This window comes from Triturus cristatus, chromosome 1_2, assembly GCF_964204655.1.
Source record: "Triturus cristatus chromosome 1_2, aTriCri1.1, whole genome shotgun sequence".
NCBI classification, from domain to species: Eukaryota; Metazoa; Chordata; class Amphibia; order Caudata; family Salamandridae; genus Triturus; species Triturus cristatus.
The window spans coordinates 140,638,642-140,661,148 of NC_140580.1; the positions used below are offsets into that span (position 1 = coordinate 140,638,642).

General features: G+C 44.3%; 1 protein-coding gene across 2 annotated transcripts in view; it reads right to left on the reverse strand.

Moving 5' to 3' along the window:
• TDRD1 (tudor domain containing 1) overlaps positions 1-22,507 on the reverse strand; it is a 1,654,170-nt gene that overhangs the window by 799,854 nt on the left and 831,809 nt on the right. For both annotated transcript variants that reach the window (XM_085603291.1, XM_085603292.1), the window contains one exon: positions 235-342. In XM_085603291.1, coding sequence (XP_085459417.1) covers positions 235-342 — 108 coding nt within the window. The remainder of the gene's footprint in view (positions 1-234; positions 343-22,507) is intronic.

Below are 22,507 nucleotides of genomic sequence, written 5' to 3' on the forward strand. Positions count from 1 at the left end.
AATGCTACATTAACTTAAAAAAAGACGAAAATAACGAACAAATGACAGCGAAAACGCAGAAACTTAACTGGTAACGTAACTATGACAGAAACAAGGCTTTACAGATTACAAGGAGACAGATCAATTTTTTGCTGTGACATTGAAAGACATGGTTTGTCAATACTGTAGAATCAGAAATACAACATGTTACATCATTTAGTATTTGAATTACACTATGATTTGTTATTGCAATACCTGTAAACTGGGCACAGCAGACATCCCCAACAGATGGTGAAAAAGTCTCACAAGAGGGAGTTGTGCTATAGTGTGCACTTAACGCTGCCTGAAGCTCAGCAAGCTTGCCTATAAAATATACATACAAGCAATGACTGTCAATTTAAATAAAACAATAAAAGCCTATTCACAACAGAAAGCGGCAGGGAAAGTTAAAGTCATGTTCGTTGCACTCTCGTTCATACATTTGTCAATGGTTTCATGTAGTCAAGTAGTGTAAACATAGTGCCACCTCATGGCAAGGTAGGGCAACACTAGAGACATCAACAATATAAACTCCTATCAGGCTTGTAAAGCACATGCATGTTCCTTATAATGGCTCTAACATTTTGCAGATACAAGATTCACAACTTTCCATTTTCAGGTCTGGCTTGCACTGCGCCATCTTCGAGAAATGTTACTACCATTCTTTGAAAATCGTATATACAATGAAAATCACAGTAGGATTACTTGATTCACCTGCTAAGAAACAAGGCATTACAACACATCTTAAAAATGCAAAAAATAAATGTGTTTAATGACATTCAATATTTGTCTTAAATGTATTCAAATACATAAACAATTTTTTTGCTATTTTCTCACAGTGGCAGGCATTCATCTCGAATGTGTTCTCAGGACTTGAGTTTAAGATGGTTGCCCTATTACATACTACAGCAGCCTTACTCAAATATTGCCACCCTAAGCCTTGTGAGCCAGCAACAAAAACCATAATCTCATATGATTTTGGGCTTGAAAAAAAACAGTACTGTTGCACTTTATGTACCTATTGCTCTCATAGCACTTTTTCTCACTCTGCCACCAGGTCATTTATTTTATGTTTCAAGCACCCAGGAGTAAAATCCCTAGCAGTGGTGAAATTTGTACGGGGTGTTCAAAACCAAAGATGTACCATTCACAATGCCTATAATACTGTAATGACTGGATCCACAGTCCAGCAGGTTATCTGTATCTTTTCTTTTTAGGGCAAATTAGCTTTGTTTTTACTTATGTTTATAGTGGCAGCCATTTAGAGATAGTGATGGCTGCACAAAGAAACCTGCCCTTTATGGCGCACGTCTGACGCTAAATCTCCATCCCTATCACTTTGCACTTACTTTTGGAATTCAGTCTGTCCACTCAAGACAGTGTACTATTTTTGTGAATTAAATATAACACACAATTAGCAATCGGTCGGTGTAGCACTCCAATCCATTGTTCTATCACTACCATGCCACCTCAGGTCTGACCCAGACATATGCAAATCAGTTTTGACCATGCTCCAATGGGAACAGTCCAGCCTGAGTTAAGCCTTGAGTTGCTTGTTTTCTGGTTCAGAGGACCTGGCTTGGCAGTTCAAACTGGACTGTTCCCACTGGAGCAGAGACAACTCTTACTTGCCTATGACTGGTCTAATCTAAGGCGGCATGGGGGTCAAAGGAAATAATGTGGAAGGCTTTCCTGAGAGGTTAGAACTAATGTAAGCATCCTCCCCTCACCTTTTGTGTTTTTATTGTAAAACCCTAAGTAGCCACGGGTATGCTCAGACATGGGTTGCTTGCCCACTGTGCCATTGGAACCAATCAACACCTGAGTCAAGAGCCCCAACCAGTGCAAAACCGGTCTTGGATTGCTTGTGTTCCAGTTCAGAGAGGACCTGTGTAGGCAGTTTGGGCTGCACTGTTCCTGTTGGAGCAGGTTCAAGACTGATTTGCATATGGCTGGCTTAATCTGAGTTCAGAGCAGACATCACAAAAAAGATGCAATTGTAACTTAAAGGAAGCCCACACCCACATTTTGTGGCATGGTTCAACCTTGGAAACCTCATCCCACCCTAGTAAGATGGTAATACCAGTGACGTCTCTACCTTAATGTGAGGGAGTTCTTGATAGTCTAAATATTAGATAACTAGGGGATCTAGGTGAGATAAAGTAAATAAAAATTCCTTGAAATAAACTCCAAGATATTTTTTATCAGTGGGTACTCCAGGAAATTTAAAAACAAGAAAGATGGTGGGTTCAATGACCTATGCCTCCATGTTAAGCCCACATATTTCTGCCCTCTCTAGTGTAGATACCGGTCAGGGAATTCATAAGGGCAATAAAGATCCCTATCCCATATTCTAAATGCTTAAGAGACCAAAGTGCACAATGGTCATAAGGGGAATTCCGAACTTTGCAAGCGGCATAAGCAAAGATTCACTAATGTTGGGAGTACAGAGCCTCAAGATCATGGTGAAGGATGTATCCTCTGTAGTCACAAATTCATCAAGCGGTATACTTACTTGTCAACTTACTTGCCCTCCATGCATCAGGTGTTTCAGAATTGAGCTGGCATGGTGGGCAAAAGAACAATAATCTATCCCATAGCAATTGGCAGAGGTACGACTTATTACAAACATCCTCCCGTCACCTTTTGCGTGTTTGACTACTTGTGTGTGTTGCCTGTTGGATTACCTCCTCCATGAGGTGAGGATGTTAGTGGGTAAGAATGTGAAAACCTCTTCTAGAGTCCATGGCCTTCATGCTAGATTTGTGATTTTACCATTCAAATTTCTTCCTCAGACGACCATTATAAATGTGGCTTTGTATTTTAAATATTTTAAGAATTCTTCATTTTTAGAGTTTCATCATACAAATTAATTATTTTTTATCACAGAGATAAACAGGAGATGAAATGGCATAAAAGAAACCAAGATAATTTTTTTGCTATACAGCGTGAGCAGTCCTTTTACCGCTCATTTACACTCATTCTGAGTTCTACTGCCCACGTAAAAAAAAAAAAAAAAAGACAAACACTGTCAAACTCAATACGACAAGCTCTAAAGTGTTATGGCTAGCTAAATACATCTGTACATGTCTGTGTTTGCATGGACTCTTACAATAAAGAAAGAAGTACTGGTTTTGATAATGCTAGTTACATTTTCACATAAAGTCGCTTTAATACCATTAGGCTTACTGTTTTGTAGTTGTGAAGAAATGGGGTGCAGTATATGGTGTGATTGTGCGACCGCACCATGTAATACACTTACTAACTGTAGGGGGCTGGCATAGTATATGGTGCACACTTATAGAAGTGGGCATCCTGCACTAATACAGACAACCCTTATGGTGATTTTAGTGGTCTTAGGCAACCTTAGTAATCTCTCTAAGTGGTAGCTGTGGAGAGCAGCCTTTAGGCTTAGTTCAGAAGGAGCGTAAACAAGCTTGTGTTACCAGAACGTAATCTTACTGGTATAGATTAAGTGAAAAAGAACTGCACAGAATATTTATAAAAATAGGTATTCATTATAAGACACTCACTAACATGTACAAATATATCCTACCCTGAGATATACACAATGCACATAATACTTTGCAATAAAAACAGGTAAGTAGCACAAATACACAGTGATCACCAGGAGGAGACCAAACCATATACTAAAATAGTGGTATGCGAACCACGACTCAAGTCAAGACTATACCCAGAAGACGTAAAAGTGCTGGGGACCCAGGGAACCACCAAAGGTAAGTACCCAGGAACCCCACGGAGGCAGTGTGCAGAGTGGGAACATGACTGCGTGCTCAATGGGTAAGTCGCGGATGCAATTTTGAAGAAGAAGGACCCTTCCTAGTGGGCCCTGATGAAACCCAGCGGAAGACAGAAGGTTGGACAGCCACCCAACCCGTGCATACCTTAGGAACCAGGATACCTACAAACAGGGAAGCCGGGTGCATAGGTGGGAAGTGGCGTTGGAAACCGCCTTCTAACTCAATGGAGAACTTCAGGAAGATGCCTCTGCTGGAGAATGTGCAAGTGTCTGGTGGAACCCAAAGGTGGATTCAAGTTTAGAAGTACCTGCAAGCAGAGGGAACAGAGTGTATGCCACTCAGGAGTGACCAGGAGGCACTGAAGACGAATGCCTACCTATGTCGGGTGTTGCAGGGAAGCGGACAATGACCTTGGAGCAGTAGCTGTGAGGACCAGGTGATACTGAGGAAGACCAGGAGCCGTTCACAAACTGTACCACGTCGGATGTCAAGATTTGGGGGGCGGGGTTGGTGTCCGTCGGGAGCACCAACAAGCCTTGCCAACTGCAAACAGCGTGGAATGCAAAAAATGTGTCACGTCGTGACCAGCAAGGTCCAAGTGACTAGCCACGAGCAGGGGAGTCAGAGCAGGCCCCGAGCAATCAGGGGAGCCTGCTGGAATCAACGAAGACTGTCAAGAGGACCCAGAGGCCGCAGGCACTGGAGTCGCAAAAGGACCTCGAGCAGCTCACCAGAGATGTAGGCCCACGGTGCAAGAGATGCGGTGAGGACAAAGATCTTGGTCACAGGAGATGCTTGAGGTGGGGGGTATTTGGAGCCTGAAGATCTTTGAGGAAGAGAGCCAACAAGCCTTTGCAATGACAAGTCGACGCAGTGCATAGGGGTTTGGTTCCTGCGGCTTCGATGGACAACTGGCCTCAAACCCGGTGAGAGGACAGTGCAGGCATCGAGGGAAGTGAAGAGCCACAACCTGTGTTACTGAGCCTTTCAGAGTCCGTAGGAGCCCTTTAGCAGCAGACCGGTTAGCTTAGTTGTGGTGCCTACAGAAGCAGGGAAGTGACCCATTAATTTCAAGGGAGATTCCTTCAGGTGTCTTGGATGTTCACAGGCCCTGGAAGGTTTGTGTATGGAGCACAGACATTGCAGCACACAAGCAGGGCGACGAGATCAGGAGCAGCAGGACTCTTTCCAGTTGCAGCCTCAGTGCCCAGAGTAAAGTCCAGAGTTCCCAGACGGTCGAAGATGAAGTGGTATCTTGACCTGAATCTTGTCCCACGATGAATCTAGGGAGCCACCCACAGGTAAGCTCTTAAGTACCCTAAGGAAAGTGTTCAGACGATTCAGGGGTCCCCCCCAGAGGAGGGGTTGGACAGTGGGGAGGATACTCCCATGTTCTTTTTTTCAGTATAGCACCAGAGCGGGAGCCAACGGCTCCCTGAACTGTTTTGAACTGGACTATGCAAGGAGGGCACCAAATGTGCCCTGCAAGCAGTCTCAGTGGTGCTGGCAATCACCCCCACCCTGCCCCAATCCACTGAAACATGTCTGGGAGGTGGTCAAACCTCCCTGTGACAGGATCTCTTGTGCTCTGCCTTCACCTGCTCAAGCTTGGCTCAGCAGAAGGGCAGAAACATGTCTCTGGTCGGCAGAAGCACTAGCTTGCTGTCCGGTTCTGGAAGACTAATACCAAGAGCACTGAGGGCCTCCCGGAGGAGCTTTACAGCGCATCGAATCATACTCCTACACCATTTACAGTGTGGGGGTATGATTCCAAATAGTTTGATACCAAACATGACAGGGTTTAGAGACTGTCATCGCGTAATGACGCATGGTCCCTCTATATGTTATATGGCTGATGCTCTTACAACCCGGGAGAACAGACCCCGTAGGTTGTAGGGGTGTCCCGCTCATGCAGGGGCACCCTCACAATTAGAACTGAGCACTCTGCCTTCAGGATTGAAAGGCCTGCCTTAGGGGTGACTTATACATTTTAAGTGCAATGACCTCAGATATAGGGATTCCTATATCTGTCATAAGTGGTGCAGTGGCAGGCCTGTAGCCATAGTTTGAGTTGTTGGGTGGCATAATACATGCCAGTAGCCAATATGGGATATACCCAAGTACTCACCATAACCAATTTAGGGGAGAAAGCAAAGAGACTGGGGTCCTGATTAGCAGGATCCCAGTCAGACTAGTCAGAAACATCATAACACCAGGCAAAAAGTGTGGGTAACCATGAAAGCAGATCCTACTTTGCTACACTAACCCCTTTAGGACTCCCTTGGGAACAGAACCTTTCATTTAGCTCAACCCTGGGTAGCTGTGGCTCTGAGCTGTCAGGCTTACACAAGGAACAAGTGTTAAGCATTTAAACAGCATCAAAACAAATTAAGAAATAAACAAGACAATCTGACACCAATTTATAAAGGGTTCTGGGAATACAGATTTTACAAGGTACAGCAAATATGAACTTTTCACTTACTCATCAACAAGATTTGGCAAATTTTCAGGAAAAACGCAAGTATCAATGGGGCTACTTTCAGTTTCTTTAGGCAACCAACTCAGACAGTCAGGGGAACCAGCAATGTTCTCATAAACAGCTACCTTGGAGGAAGAATCGGTCTTCATTAAGTTCCAGGCACTTTTATCCCTTTGCTACAAGTTCCTACGGCAGTCGGCCCTACGAAAGGGATACAGGAAGCTGCACATGTTCAAGGATGCTGTAGATGTAATACTGTTGAAGGGGGCCATCCTGAAGTACTCCAGAGTCCACAAACTTAGTGAGGTGGTCTTTGTCACACGAGTCGACGTACTTCGAGGTCCTCTCGATCATGGCTAAAGTCCAGTCGCCACTGGGTTACCAGTCACCCGGTCTCGCTGTTACAGCGGAATCCTTGCATGGACGATAACTCCCATTCTGAGTGACAATGCTGCACTTTGATTACTCTCCTGGGTACAGCAGTTTTAGGTGCAACTTTGAGCATCTGGTCCTGGTCTCTGGTGCTGCATGGAGGTGAGGAGTGCTGTCTTGAAGATTTGGGCAACCAACGCATCCCAACAGTCTTCTTCAGCTTTTGTGGTGCTGTGCTGCGAACAGGAAGTTAGCCACCCAACTTGGAGTCTCTTGCTTCAGGGGGGCTCTGGAAATGACTTCGCCGCGAGCAGGACACAGCAGGCACAGTCCCTGCTTCTTTGCTAACCACCTGGGTGTCATCGGCGTAGGAGAGACTGTTGAGTCCCTACGATTTGACTGTCAGCCGGGGGGGGGGGGTCATGTAGTTGATGAAGAGGGTGGGGCTGAGGGCTGGTCCCTGAGGGACACAGTAGATGATCTTCTTGGGCTGAGAGGTAAATGGTGGGAGACGGATCCTCTGGGTTCTACCAGTGAGGTATGAGGAGATCTTTTTATGGGGGTCTCTCCAGATCCCGACGTGGTGGAGTCTGTTGCTCAAGATGTGATGGAAGATGGTGTCAAATGCAGATGACGGGTCCAGGAGGATGATGGCTGCTGTGTCTACACAGTCCAGGAGGGCCCTGATATCATAGGTGGCTGCGATCGGGGCTGTCTCAGTGCTGTGGTTGGCTCGAAATCCAGATTGGGAGGGGTCCAAGAGGTTGTGGTATTTCACCTGCCTTAGGGCTTTCTAGGCCTGCCTTAGGGGTGACACATTAAAAATAGAGGACTTTGCATTGTCATTACTTTAAACAGCAAAGTGAAGTTATCAGTTTAAAACTGCCTTTCTAGTCTGCAGAGGCAGACTAGGAGCTATATTACTTTTGTCACACACAGGGTGGCACAGTCAGTGCTGCTGTCCCTAGTGTGACCCTTCAAAACACAAGCCCTGGTTACCAGAGTACGATAGAATAGGGACTTAAAAGTTTGCTTATGCCAGTTGGGTATAAGCCAATCAAACATACACAGTTTGTCAGGGCACAGCCACTGTGGTCTGGTTAGCAGGCCTCAGAGCATTCTCCGAGTCAAAAAAACAGCTTCATCAGTCCAAAACCTAGAGGGGACCATACAAAAAGAGACATTTCCTCACAGTATTAGTGTGAAGTAACATATGGCAAACGTGGCTACTGGATCCTTTACATTTTCCCTCAAGGTTCAAAAAGAATATCAGTCTCCATTTCTTAAGGGTGTAGTAGTTTCGAATGCACACTGATGAAGCCTTCATTGAATGGTTGGTTCACTTTCCGGAGCTTTCATTAAAACTGCATAGCAGTAATCGCGGTTATCAAAGCTAGAAGTAAAGCATGGGCTTCTGACCTTCACCAGGCTCCACTGCTGTAGGTGAAGGCCAACAAGGTCCTGAGGTAGGATTTCAGGACGTTAGCTAAAGTCCAAGGAAAGACTGAAGCCAGGTTCTGGGGAAAATGGCACAAACACAGCAGGGTAGGTCTGAAGATACCACAAACTCATGCCTTGGATAACAAAATAAATATATGGACAAAAAAGAAGACAAAGTAGGCAATGAACCTGTTGAAGGAAATGAAGGAAAAAATAATATTTGACTGTCCTGCAACAGTGTGTATAAGCTCTTTTCCCCAAAATTGTCTCTAAAAAAGCAGCAACCATGATGGTTTTGGAAAATATAGTTATAGAAGGTAGCAGTCACCATGATAGAATAGAATTCTACATCCGATTCTAGTCTTAAACCAGCAGAACATTTAAATACTTATTTGGCACCCATTTACACTTTTCAGGTGAGTATCCAGGCCTCCACCAGTACCTTGTTATGTCTTCTTCAAACAAACGCCTTGCACAGAAATTTCGGCCACAGTTAAGAAAGGAGTGCATAGTTTCTCCTCAAAGCAAAATTTTTCCAGAAGCTCTGCTTACGGTACCCAAGATATCCTTCTCGCTGACAAATCTGTGGGTGTAGCATTTCACTCTCCACCCCCACGATCAAAACACCTGGTTTCTCTTTCAAGGTACAGAAAAAGCCCCGGAATAAAACAGGAGCATGAACTGAAGCCCGAACTCACGCTTTTCACTAAGCCAATAGCCTTTCTAGTGAATCAAAAATTGAATGTAACAGCGAATAAATTAGAAGCCACAGACCTCTTGAATCATATTCAAGATAGTAATAACAATGGAAGCAGGAGTTGAGAGAGGATGAAAAGGATGGGTAATTTTGTCTTTTGTTTGAAATGTGGAAGATAGATGTCATTTCCAAGACATAGGTTCCTGTAGACCGAATGCAACGAGACTAATCTTGTGGATGATGAAGAAAAGAAGCAAAGTCTTAAACTGGAAGCAGGCAGGAAACAAGTTAAACCATACAGGAACAAGATTACTGCTTGGCTTATCACAGATTTTTAACCATGTGTTTCCTTTTTTCTTGTAATTGGTTTCAGAACTCAGAAGTTGAAGGAACTAAGGGGTTGAGTGGTACAAAAGAAAAAGTTACTTTCCTTTGCTAAAGCCCTTTCTGGTGGGCTTCCAAACTGCAGATTCATCACCTTTAGTAGATCCCCAGGCACAGCACTAGATCCAGATGCTTTAAACAGCATTGCTCTTGCATGATGCACAAGTTACTTACTTGTGTAATGCTCTATCTGCAAGAAACATTAGTGAGTGCTACAGGGCTCAAAAATCTGAAAAATGGTACTAGTCCTGCAGGTCTAGTACCTTGAAAAATCTCCTCGACCTAATAGTAACCTACTTGACCTCCGTCTCTGAAAGCGGAGCAAATGTGACAAGATAACAAGATTTAAAGGCATCTTTATTGCTCATTTGCTTTGTGAGCAATGAAAAGGCCTTTAAATCTTGTTATCTTGTCACATTTTCTCAGTTTTCAAAGACGGAGGACAAAAGTTAGTATGTTTTCCTACTCGCCAGAAAGGGCAAGTAGGACCTAAAAATAGCTCGACCTCATCAAATTTACCTCGCAAATGCGAGCGGTCGAGTGGATTTGTCGAGCCCTGTGCTAGATTCCTTACCTTAGAATATCCCCAGGCGTCAGACTGGATCCGGAAAGTTTTCATCAGCAGTACCCCTGCGCGACGGTAGGCGTCGTCGTAGCCGCCGAGATGACATCGTCCGAGCAACTTAGGCGTGCCCACGCTCGCTGACGTCAGTTCTGTACACAACATTTCCGCGCCAGAAGTGCAGAGCCATGCCAGAGACTGACTACTGGTGCAATAGAACTAAAGCCCTGAAAGGGATGACCTGAACCCTAGATAACAGTTCGTGGAACGGGGAGGTTGGGCGGGAGGTAAGGACTCTATAACTAACTAATGTCTCTTACAGATATATCGTTACAAAATTAAGTAACTTTTGCATCTAAAAGAGACACGTTAGTGATAGACCCAAGCAATACCAACCCCGGTGGTGGGTCTGCGAAGTGAGATTACACCAGAAAGTCACGGAGAACTGAGCGGCCAAAGAAGCCGTCTCTCCGGACCTGACTGTCAAGGCAATAGTGCTTAGTGAAAGTATGCAACGAGGCCCAAGTGGGCGCCTGACAGATGTCTTGCAGGGGGACACCACGTCCCAACGCTGTAGTAGCTGCTGTCGCCCTGGTAGAATGGGTGCGCAGCCCAACCGGAGTTTCCTTTTTATTTAGGGAGTAACAGGTTTGAATGCACAAGACAACCCATCGGGAGATAGTTCGCTTGTGCCCAGCCCGGCCTTTCTTGGTGCCCACGTAGCCAACAAAGAGCTGGTCATCCACCCGGAACTGTTTGCGGTTGAGATAAAACGAGAGCGCACGTTTTGGGTCCAGACGGTGGATCCTCTTCTCATGAAGGGTGCGGAGGAGGAAAGAAAGTGGGCAGAGATACAGTTTGCCCGAGATGAAAGGCAGAGACTACTTTTGGTAGAAAGGAGGGACGCGGTCGAGGGACAACCTTGTCCAGACAAATCGCCAGGAAAGGAGGTTTGCAGGAAAGAGCCTGGAGCTCACTCACCCGCCGAGCGGAGGTGATGGCCACCAGGAAGACAGTTTTCAGAGTCAATAACCGCAAAGGACAGTTATGAAGAGGCTCAAATGGAGCGCACATCAGATATGTGATAACCAGGTTCAAGCCCCATTGAGGCATCACAAAAGGAATAGGAGGGAAAGGGGGAGTAATGCCTTTGAGAAATCTATTGACAACCGGGGACTTGAAAAGAGAGGGCTGATCAGGCAACCTAAGAAAGGCTGAAAGAGCAGAGAGGTAGCCCTTGATAGTGCCCAAAGCAGAGACCTGCTGGACCAAAGAATGGAGGAATAATAGGACCTCAGAAAGAGGGGCAGCAAGAGGATCAACAGACTTAGCTGTGCACCATGCCACAAATTTTTCCACCGACAGGCGTAAACCATTTTAGTGGAGGGACACCTGGCTGCCAAAATCATATTACAGACTTTGAGAGGCAAGTCAAATAGAATCAGCTGTCACCGCTCAATCTCCACGCAAGAAGGTGGAGGCTGGACAGGCTCGGGTGGAGTACCGTCCCCTGTTGCTGCGACAGGAGATCCTCCCAAAGAGGCAGTCGGATCGGAGGATCCATGCTCATACTGAGTAGCTCGGGATACCAAACTCTTTGAGCCCAGTCCGGTGCCACAAGAATGACTTGGGCCCGGTCGCGCCTGATCTTCTTCAGCACTCTGGGCAGAAGTGGTATAGGCGGAAAGGCGTACAACAGAATGCAACTCCACTCGCGACGAAAAGAGTTGCCTAGCGAGTGCCGCCTTGGAAACTCCAATGCGCAGAACTGCTGACATTGCACGTTCTCTTCGGTGGTGAATAGATCTAACCAAGGTTCTCCCCACTGCTGAAAGAGACCTTGCACCACCTCCGAGTGAAGACGCCATTCGTAATCCAACATGCACCGTTGGCCGAGTTTATCCGCCCTGGTGTTCAGTGAACTTGCCAGGTGTTGAACCACCAAGGAAATGCCTTGACATTCCAGCCATGTCCAGAGACGTAGAGCCTCCTGACATAGGGTCCACGACCCCACCCCGCCCTGTTTGTTGCAGTACTACATAGCAGTGGTGTTTTCCATGAACATCTGCACTACCATTTCCTTGCCAGCCGAATCGACCGGAGCTCTAGTAGGTGGATGTTGAGTCTGGATTCTGCCAGAGGCCTCTGACCTCCACCTGTCTCAGATAACCGCCCCATCCCAAAAGTGACACATCTGTCACTACTCTCAGATCTGGTTCGGGAAGGGAGAGGGGTATGCCGCTGACCCAATTGCTGATCGTTAACCAGCACTGCTGATCTTTTGCAGTTCCCTCCGATATCTGGACCATGTAAGAGAGATTCCCATGATGCTGCCCCCACTTGAACTTTAGGTCCCACTGCAGAGTCTGCATATGCCAGCGGGCATGAGTCGCAAGCAAGATGCAGGAGGCCATGAGGCCCAGCAGCCTTGTCAAAATCTAGGATAGAGGCTGAAACATCAGTAGCATAGCCTGAATATCCTGGACCCGCCACTTCCAGAGGATAAGCCCAACAATGCAGCCTCTCCAGAACAGCTCAGATGAAAGGGAGCATCTAAGGAGTCAGGTGTGACTTTAGCACTCTGATAGTGACCCCCAATGAGTTCAGAAGGTCTGTGATAGTATGGAGGTGGGCGAGCCCCCCTTTGACAGCTAGTTGTTTCTGTTTGGGGAAAACTAGTAACCTTGATCCCCCTAGATGAGTTGCTATCACTACCATCACCTTGGTGAGCACCCGAGGGGCACTGGTAAAACTAAAGGCAGCACAAGGAATTGAAATTGCTCATGGCTCACCATGAATCGCAGGTAAGGCCTGTGATCAGGAAAGATAGGCATGTGGAAATTTGTGTCCTGCAAATCCAACGTTGCCATCCAGTTATCCCAGGTCAAGGGCTGACAACTTGAGCGAGCATGAGCATTTTGGACTCCTTTTTCAAGAAGAAATCGAGAGGCTGCAAGTCTAGGATAGGACGAAGGCCTCCGTCCTTTTTAGGACCAAGAAAGTAGCAGGAATAAGAACCAAACCTACTCTTCCAAGAGAGGGAAGCCATCAAAGGGCATGTCCATAAGCGAAGCTTGGAAATCCCCTGGATAAAAAAACAGGATGTTCTCAGCCAGGCGTGGCGCCGTAAGGCCACCGACAAAGAAACTGCTCTGCCTTGCGAGTCGATCGTGTCCAGCCGACATCTGATTGGGAACTTGGCTGCTTGTTTCTCATCTGCCATAGCTTGGGAGAGTATGGCCCGGGCCTCCTCTGGATGCATGGGCAGCACCTGAGTAACCGAATCCCAAAATACATGGGATTTGCAGCCCAAATGTCATGCAGTATACATGGACCGCAGTGCCAGAAGCGTCGACATCAGCAATGGCATTTGGGAAGGACGAGGTCGTCCGACTGGCATCGGTCCAGATCCATCTGTAGATGTAAGGTGCCCGACTGGCGCAGAGGGCAGAATCACTCGTTGGGAACCAGAAAGCCCCTCCTAAATCCTTGCAGCCACAAGGCATGCCAGTGGGCATGGGCCCCCCAAAAATGATGTGCATGGCATCATAAAATTCACAGAGTTGGATGAGGGTCGCTCTGGCTCCCAGAAATGATGGGAGGCAAGGAGCCAGACTAGGCTCAACTGCGGAGCCAGGCCGTGAATGATGATACTCGCTTGTCTCGTCGGATATATTCGACAGACCAAGCGAAGTCGAAGACCTCTTCGACTTCCTACTCTTTCTTTATGAGGGACTTACCCAGACAACTTAGACTTCCGTTTTCAGTTTAACTCCAGGGAATAATTCTAAGATAAGAAAACTGTGGCTATAAGTCTCTAGCAGATTACACAAATAATAAGATATCCAAGACTTTGGCTTCTGGCCAGTCTGTTTTGAGGACTCCTCAAATTTGTACAAGCATCAGGAGTAGACAGACTTTGCAGAGGGATCCTGGGCAGCAGTGATGACATCTCCAACTTTGAGCAGTAGATCGAATGCTGTCAACTGCCACTGCTCAATCTTCACGCATGAAAGTGGAGGTTTTCCAGATTCAGATAACAAACATGTGCTCATGCTGCAACAGAAGATCTACCCTAAGCAGTTAATAGGCTGATCAGGGAACAGATGCTCAAGCCCAGAAGGGCCTGATACCACACTCTCCTGGCCCAGTCTGGAGGCACTAGGATGATATGAGCTGGTCGTTCCCGAACTTCAGAACTGAGCTAAGGAGAGGGAGTGGAAAAGAGGCATACAGAAGTCAGTCAGTCAGTCATAATAGTTTTATTCTACAAATAGTGATAAAAGCTGAAATACAATACAAAATGTATGACCAAAATATTAAAAACTTTAAAAAAGACTTCCCATGAAGATAGAAGTCCATAAAATATTATAAAAACAACAATGGAAAGTTTTAAGCACCTCTCAGTGTTATATACATATATACAAAGGAGTCTTTTTACATTGAGACACGAACTTCCATGAACAATTCAACTCTTGCCTTACGTTTACTACCTTTAGTATTAAAAAAAAAAAAAAGGTATGGCAAGGGGTAACCATGTTTCAGTGCGAATTAATCTAAGAGCTACGTCATGTTTTCGGGTATCCAGAGCTCCACCAAATTGGGGCCAACCAAGTAGACCGGGGAACTTTATAGGCGGGAAACACAACTAACAAGTGGGCCAAAAACTCCAAGTTTACATGACAAATAGGGAGGGAGGTGTCATCTACTGTATCCCATCTCTCAGTAAATGACTTTATGGGTAATGTGCCCACTCTAAGTTGGAAATAGAGCTTTCTATCGTGAGACTTCGTTATGGTGTCCCAGTATGGTTCCAGCTTTTGTACTGGTTTTACATCTAGGAATTGGCCCGTTAGTGTCGAAGGATCACTATTCCTAAAGGTGTTATCAGTCATCCATCCCCAGTATCTTTCCTTCAGCTGTGCTTTAGAGGGAAACTGAGTGTTTGCAGGATTCTACTATGCCTATACTTACTAAGCTAGATCTAACTTCCTGTAGCCATTTAATTTTCTTACAACGATCCGTTCTTATTAGATCTTTTAAGCCCTCAACATAATGGTGTTAATTCAGGTGTTGACCAGAATCTCTGCCAATACAACAAGGGGCATAGTCTGCCACTGTCAGCCAAAGCCATCCAGCCTAAATCAAAAAGTAATGGCCGTACCGGTGTGCTTTGTGGAAGGTTGGTGATTTTACGTAAAAAAACTATTTTCAGCTGCAGTTAGTTTTGAAAGATTTTTAAATCCCCAGAGCTCTGCCCCATATACTACTGCACTAACAACTTTCATATTCTAAATCTTCAAGACTGGACTAACTGGTTTTGCAAATGATGCATTAAACTCAGCGAGTAAAGTTCCTGCCAACTGATGAGGTTTCAGTGTGGCCATATCCAGTTGCTTGCCCCACCTCACCCTGCATAATGACCCCAAGATATGTAAAATATTTACCTGCTCTAGGGGTCGCTTATTCAGCACCATCACTCCTCTATAGGATCTGTGGGGATTAAATGTCAAACTTTGTTTTGGACACGTTTATCTCCAAACCCCACAGATGGCAAAATTCCGCGAAGAGTGGTAGGGCTCGCTGTAAACAGCTCGGTGTTTTAGCGATTAACAGCGTATCGTCTGCGAACATGAGGATGGGGATTTTCACGCCCGCCAACATAGGAGCATCAGTTGGGTTTGTTTCCAGCATTTTTACAATACCATTGATGAATATAGAAAACAGCGTTGGTGCCATCACACAACCTTGTCTCACCCCTTTTTCCACTCGAAAAGGGGAGGTAAGCTGTCCCTGGGTACCCCACTTGATTTTTACCTGGTTTCCCTCATGTTTTTTGAAACCTTTGGTAATTAATTTACCATCCTACATATTGATTTGTTTTATTATTCACACAATTTTGAGAAAAAGTTAGCTATCATCAGGACCGGTCACTTGGATGGTTTCAGATTAGCACTGCATTGTACTAAAACATTTGTTTAGATGATAACAGTTTAAGCATGTGTGATTTTTACAATACCATTGATGAATATAGAAAACAGCGTTGGTGCCATCACACAACCTTGTCTCACCCCTTTTTCCACTCGAAAAGGGGAGGTAAGCTGTCCCTGGGTACCCCACTTGATTTTTACCTGGTTTCCCTCATGTTTTTTGAAACCTTTGGTAATTAATTTACCATCCTACATATTGATTTGTTTTATTATTCACACAATTTTGAGAAAAAGTTAGCTATCATCAGGACCGGTCACTTGGATGGTTTCAGATTAGGACTGCATTGTACTAAAACATTTGTTTAGATGATAACAGTTTAAGCATGTGTGATATAACTATGGGATGGTTTTGTAATCTGTCGAGTTAGACAGTTGGCGCTAGATTCGTTAGTAATATAGTTTGTGTGTTGATTTTATCGCACAGGCGGATGAATTTAGGATGTAATAGACGTTGACTTTGGGATGCTGGTGGTGCATGATTAACTCTTTTTAAACCAAATTATATATATATATATATATATATATATATATATATATATATATATATATATATATATATATATATATATATATATATATATATATATATATATGTGTGTGTTTTTGAAAAGGAACACTGTCCAATGGATCAGTGAAGAACTGTACTTTTCTTTATTGGGTCGACGATGCATTCACAAGTAAAGATTTTACTCCTGTTCAAATATTTGCAGGAGTTTTTGTTAGGTGCTCAATGATTGGGCTAGGTATGAGTTCATAGTATTTCCGGTTTCACAATCCTAGAATGTTGACAAACAAGGGAATGTACGGCGGACTGATAGGTAACAAGGTGGTGTTTGTTCTGAAGACGGGTTGGAGCTTCTTTACGCGTTTCTTGATTGGATCAGAACCAGATTGTAGTATTTCCGGTTAGACGACTCGGAAATGGTGAAGTCGCAACCATATAATTAGAGAGGCAGTGAATGCGAGTGCAATTTAACGGTGTTGTGATTAGAAAGACCATACTGTTAGTGAGCGTGTGATTGGATGATTTCCTCACACTGACACTCTGTGCATACGTCACCGGCGGACTAGAGAGGAAGCATTCGTGGTTGAAAAGTTGACTGCTGATTGGCGTGTTTATATGTAAAATGTCCTGCTATTTGTACTTCAAATTCGTGCATCTGATTGGGCCATCCGCACTTCAAATACGGTGTGTGGCGGTCTTTTCAGCTCATTCCGGATTTATCGGGCCGGACTGAGGACACTTTTGACAGAATGGAGGAAAAGACTTCATAAGTTAAGGATTTGGGGACCACACGGGAAATTAGGACTACTAAATTAGATGCTCATGACAGACTACTAGTAATTATATTTGGACAAGGGGCATACATTGGAATTTTGTGTTTATAGTAATATTTAATATATTTTTTATTCAACACAGATCGTTAATGTTAAAAGGGATTAAGGATTTCACCTCATTTGGAATTGGCTTATTTGGAAACTTGTATGGAAGGAAGATTTGGATAATAGGTGAGCATAGTTTGGTTTAGATATTGTGTACTTCGAGATAAGGTACTTTCTACTTGGAAGTTATTTCATTGTGGTTATATTTGACTTTTTGACAGTTTGTTATACGCTGGAGCAATATAACTCTGGACGTTCATAGATGATTAGGAAGAAGATAAGAAGAGAGAGGAATAAAGGGGAAAAAAAATTATGTACAGATTGAAGGTGAGAAGTTTTAAGTACAGCCTTCAGCTAGATCATAATCTAATATTTTTTTCCTTTATTGAGTGAATGTCAAATTAGAATTAGAAAGTCGCGAACAACAGTTGCATACACAAAGGGAGCGTGTGTTGTATGAACAACACCATTGATACACATAATATCCTATGGAGTAATCAAATTTATTTAGGAGGGTGTATACCTAAGCCAAACTAAGGGATTTGTTTACAAGCACGCAATTTGAATTTCAGATCTGTGATGAAAATACATGATGATATTGTGTAATTCTTGAACACAGTGTTACGCTTGCGGACTAATACCAATTTCAAATATCTATTTTTGAGTAATCTCATTTTGTGCATTTAGATTGTTAAATAGGCAGGTTGATGGTACAATATTTTGAGAGTATCATTCCCACAGTGTGTAATATGTATTGTTTGAATTTGTTTTAAGTACTGGGTTTTGAGTATATGTCTTTACTTTACAGCCCTTATGATGTCCCAGGTAGGGACGAAACGCGTCAGCTGTAGAAATCGTTAATTGTTTTGAAGTTGGATAATATTGATGACTCGACTCTATGCAAAATTAAAAAACAGAATATGAAGCAGACATCGTAAAGATCCTTCTTCTTTTGGACTCCGATATTTGATTGTAAAAATTATGTATATACTTTGACGCTCCTTCTTGATTAGTATTGAATTTTTGTATGACAGTGTGGATTTTGGACGGTGGGCCACGAGAAGTTGAGCGTTTCTATCAACTAATACTAGAGTAAATAAATAAAGTGATAGATTCTCCAATGCACACATGGTCTGACCCCCATTGCCTGGTTCTGTTTTATGGTATCCAAAAGATATCCTTGGTGGTTACCTCACTGAGACTTCAAATCCTGCTACGGAGCCAGCATATGCCACCTGGCAGATTCAAGGAACAAGATGACAATAGACCTCAGAGTCCCATTCAATGAGACTCAGAATCGAGATTTAAAAAATATGCATAATAGCCTTATGCCCTGGACTCATTGTGTCAGCTGGAAGGCCTTCAATAGCACCAGGTCCAAGATGGCTTCAAGGACAGAGAGCCTCTGTTAATGAATCAAGTGCGACTTTGGTATGTTGATCATCAAACCCAATAATGTTAGGCGGGACACTCATTTGGAGATGCCCAACGTCTGACTGTGGCATGCCAGCCTTCAACATCCAGCTGTCCAGGTAAGGGAAAACTGGAATACCCAACCGCTGAAGGAGTGCCGTGACCACCAGTATCACTTTCATGAACACTCATGGCGCACTGATGAGGCCAAAGGGGAGCATGGCAAACTGAAGGTGGTCCTGGCCCACACTACACTTTAAGTGACACATGTGGGACTGCAGGATGGGTACATTAAAGTAGGAATCCTGAACATCCAGGACCACCATTCAGTCGCTCGGAACCAGGGACAATAGAACTTGAGTCAATGTGAACGTCTTGAATCTATCCTTCCGCAGAAATGTGTTCAGACGACAGATCTAAAACAGGACAGCGGTCTCTACCCTCTTTTCAGCACCAAAAAAAAGCAGGAATAAGAGCCAGACCATATGTCTTAGTATTGTGCCATCTCTATGGACCCTTTGAACAAGACAGTCTAAACTTCTAGCAACCATATGGACAGGTGGCTCCTCTGAAAGCCGCTCTGATGTGGGTGGAAGATGGTGCACATTAGAAAGGAATAGACAGGGCAAAGCCAAACTAACCAATCCCAAGGATCCATCTGTTGGATGGTATATTTTGGCACCCGTGGATAAAATGTCTGATCCCACCTCCTACAGGGTAGTCCTGCACAACTACGGGTAAACTGAAGCTGTTTCAAGGCTGATACTGCAGGGGAGAGGGACTGGAATGGTTGCTGCCGCTGATGGCCTTTAAGGCTAAATCCCCATCCCTAACCTTGAAAACACTGGGATGCCTGCTGCCGGGGAAGAGGGCATTGGTAATGCCTGTTTGCCAAACCTCTGAAGAACCCCCAAAAGCGATAAAAATTCTGAGCAAACTATTTAGCAGCGATAAAGAGGCCAAAGGAAAGGGCCATGGTCCGGCTCTCTTAAATATTCAAGAACAGAATCAGTATTTTTGCCAAATAGGCAAGATGCATCGAAAGGCGTATCTATAAGGTATACACAAGGAGATGATAGACCAAGTGTTGAAACTTTTCAGACACTCACCCCCAGCCACAGATCTGGGTTGAATCCATCATTGTTCTTTAGCTCACTTCGGCACCCCAGTTCAGACACAGCTATATGCAAATCAGTCTTGGCCCTGTGCCTCATGGGAACAGTCCAGCCGAACTGCCAAGCCAGGTCTTCCCTGGACCGAAAACAAGCATCCTGGGAGTGATTTAGGGGTAACACCCCTCATCAGCCAGGCTTACTTGAATCCAGTGGCAAAGTGAGCAAGGGACCCATGTCTGGGCATACCCTGCCAGCTAAGGACGAACAAGGCATATCTATAAGGTATGCCATCACATCTCCCCAAAGATCCAGAGGGATCTCATCCACACATGGGTCCACAGCACCACACCACACTAGTCCCAATTGCTCGGCGAAAGCAATTAGTGGTATCCAGGCAAGAAAAAAAAAGAGTGTTGAAGGTCTGCTACACAGCATCTCTTAATGCCTCAATCTGTTGCACCATCGCGGATGACCAGGGGAACTTGGGGTGCATCTGGATCTATAGCGGAATCAGGAGCAAGACTGAGTGGCACTCTGATCTTCACGCCCTCGTAAATTCACTGATGTATAATGTCAAAATTGGTGTCAAGTCTCACTTGGCCTTTTTGTATTTCCCATTTTGAACTTAAACTTAGCTGAAGATTTCGGCAGTGAAGAGGACCTGTCGTGGGAACCGTCTTGAAAGCGGGAACTAGTCTGTGCCCTAGACTTTGAACTGGAGCAGGCCTTGTATGGTTTCTTCTTCTGATGGTCGGTGACACAAAGCTTCCTGAATCACCTTCAGATCATGAAAGCATAGTCATTGCATGACCTTGGAGTCCCCAAATCAAACACCAGAGGTACACCTTGAGTCTGTGACAGTCCTTATAAAGTTTAAGATATGCAGTCTTTGGAGAAGACATAGTTCCCGTGTACACTGGTAGTTTTGAAAGAAAAATGTTTTTGAATAACAACACTTGTCAACAGATTTGAATTAGAAGCAAAGGTTTAGATCCACATACAAAAGCACAGAAAGAAAGGAATAAATGTTGGTGTACATGGGTAGCACTTGTGTGGTTCTGTTCATTACTTCCGGGTCAAAACAAAATTGACACAGAGTCGCACATGGAAGAAGTGCTGTTTAAAGCTTCCGGATCCAGTAAGGTACCTTAAAATATTTTAAATGGAGGGAACTGCAGTTAGAATTATCCATCTAAAGAAAATGTTTGGGATTAGAATCTTTGAAGACAAACACGGCGACACATTACTCACAGAATTTGCAGCTTTATAATAAGCAAATCCGCCAAAAGTAAATTAAATACTGATACCTGCAGTTGTTGTGCATGTATACAAAAAAAGAGTTATCCCATCAAAGGCATGTCTAATATTTTAGATTGGACATCAGCACCGAAGGCTGCGGATTTTAAACAGGTTTGCCTCCTTAGCACTATCCCTCCTGCAAACTGGCAAAAACCTGTATTTAAAGCATCCATTGCCACATCAGTAATGAAAGTATAAGTTTGCTGTCCTTCCTACAGCATAGCTCTTGCCTCAGGAATAAGGTCCAGTAATTAAGCTCTGTCATGCCACGTCTGGCGATCATAATGGCCTAGAATCACCAGGGCATTGGCTGTCTTAATGGATATTGCTGCCATAGAGAAAATTCTTCGGCCAAGATAGTCAATACATTTGCTATCCTTGTCTAGAGGACTAGATGACAGAATTATTGTGGGCTTGGTTCTTCTTTGAGCTGCTGATGCAATTACTGAGTCCAGTCTAGTATAACCAGTGAGGCGAACTGAATCTGGGGCCTTATAGTTCTTTTTATCACAGCTGGAAAATGTAGCAGGTGTCTTCATTAGTGTCAGACATTCTGATCAGACAATCAGGAATAGGTATAGATTTAACATATTTCAGAGGTTGTTATTTAAAGTCATAGAGAAAACATGGTTGATCTACAGAGGTCACCGGTAGGTTGAATTTCTTGGCAGCTCTTTCAATCAACCTATTAAATTTAGAGATATGCGTCGTAGCATCTTGTGGAGTTTGCCCATTGTTTCCACTTGGGACAATAAAATCTTAATCATTATTATCCCTTCCATTACAATCTGGTGGTAGTTCACCTTCCTCTCCTTCTGTATAAGAATAGAAGGAACCATTAGAGTAAACATCATCCACGTCTTCTTCATGGACTGATCCCCTTGGCGCTAGAGGAGGAGGTAGTGGTGATGGCTACCTAGACTGATAAAGGAGCAGGTTGAGGAGGTGGGAGGATGGGAGGAGCAGGCAACCCATGCTAGGATTATTAGTTGGCTGCTGCAGTAATAACTTAGTAAAATTATCCATCATTTAGTGCAACGTTGATAAGAAGGCCATTGGCACTTGGCCCACGTCTGACTGTTTATAGCATCTAGGTGATTTCTGTCTTATATTGATTCCAGTACTTCCAGACGTGTGCTCCAGCTAACTGTCAGGATCTGGGAGAACAAAGAGTGCCACTAACCTGGAAGCCGGTACAGCAGGAACGATGCTAGCTTCTCCCTACCCCTAAGAGGTACTCCCTGCGCGTGATGTGTATCACACGTCACAGATGGCACCTCTACCGGGGAAAGGGTAAAAAGGGACAAAGGAAACAAAAACAGTGTTGTCTCCTGCTGGCGGAAATGAAAGAAGATGGTGAAGTACACGTCTTCCCTGCTCTCCACTCTCATATACCCTGTAAAGGAGATACAATAAACAATATCAACACAGTAATGAAAACACCCTCTCTCCCCTTCAATATTCCGATGTCTAGGTACACTCACATGAAATGGTGCGCATCACTAGCGTTGTACATGCTCAGAGAAGGGAGGTAGCAAGGGACCAGCTGGCCTTAGCAGTCAAGAAGAGAAACATGAAATGTTACTTATCCTTA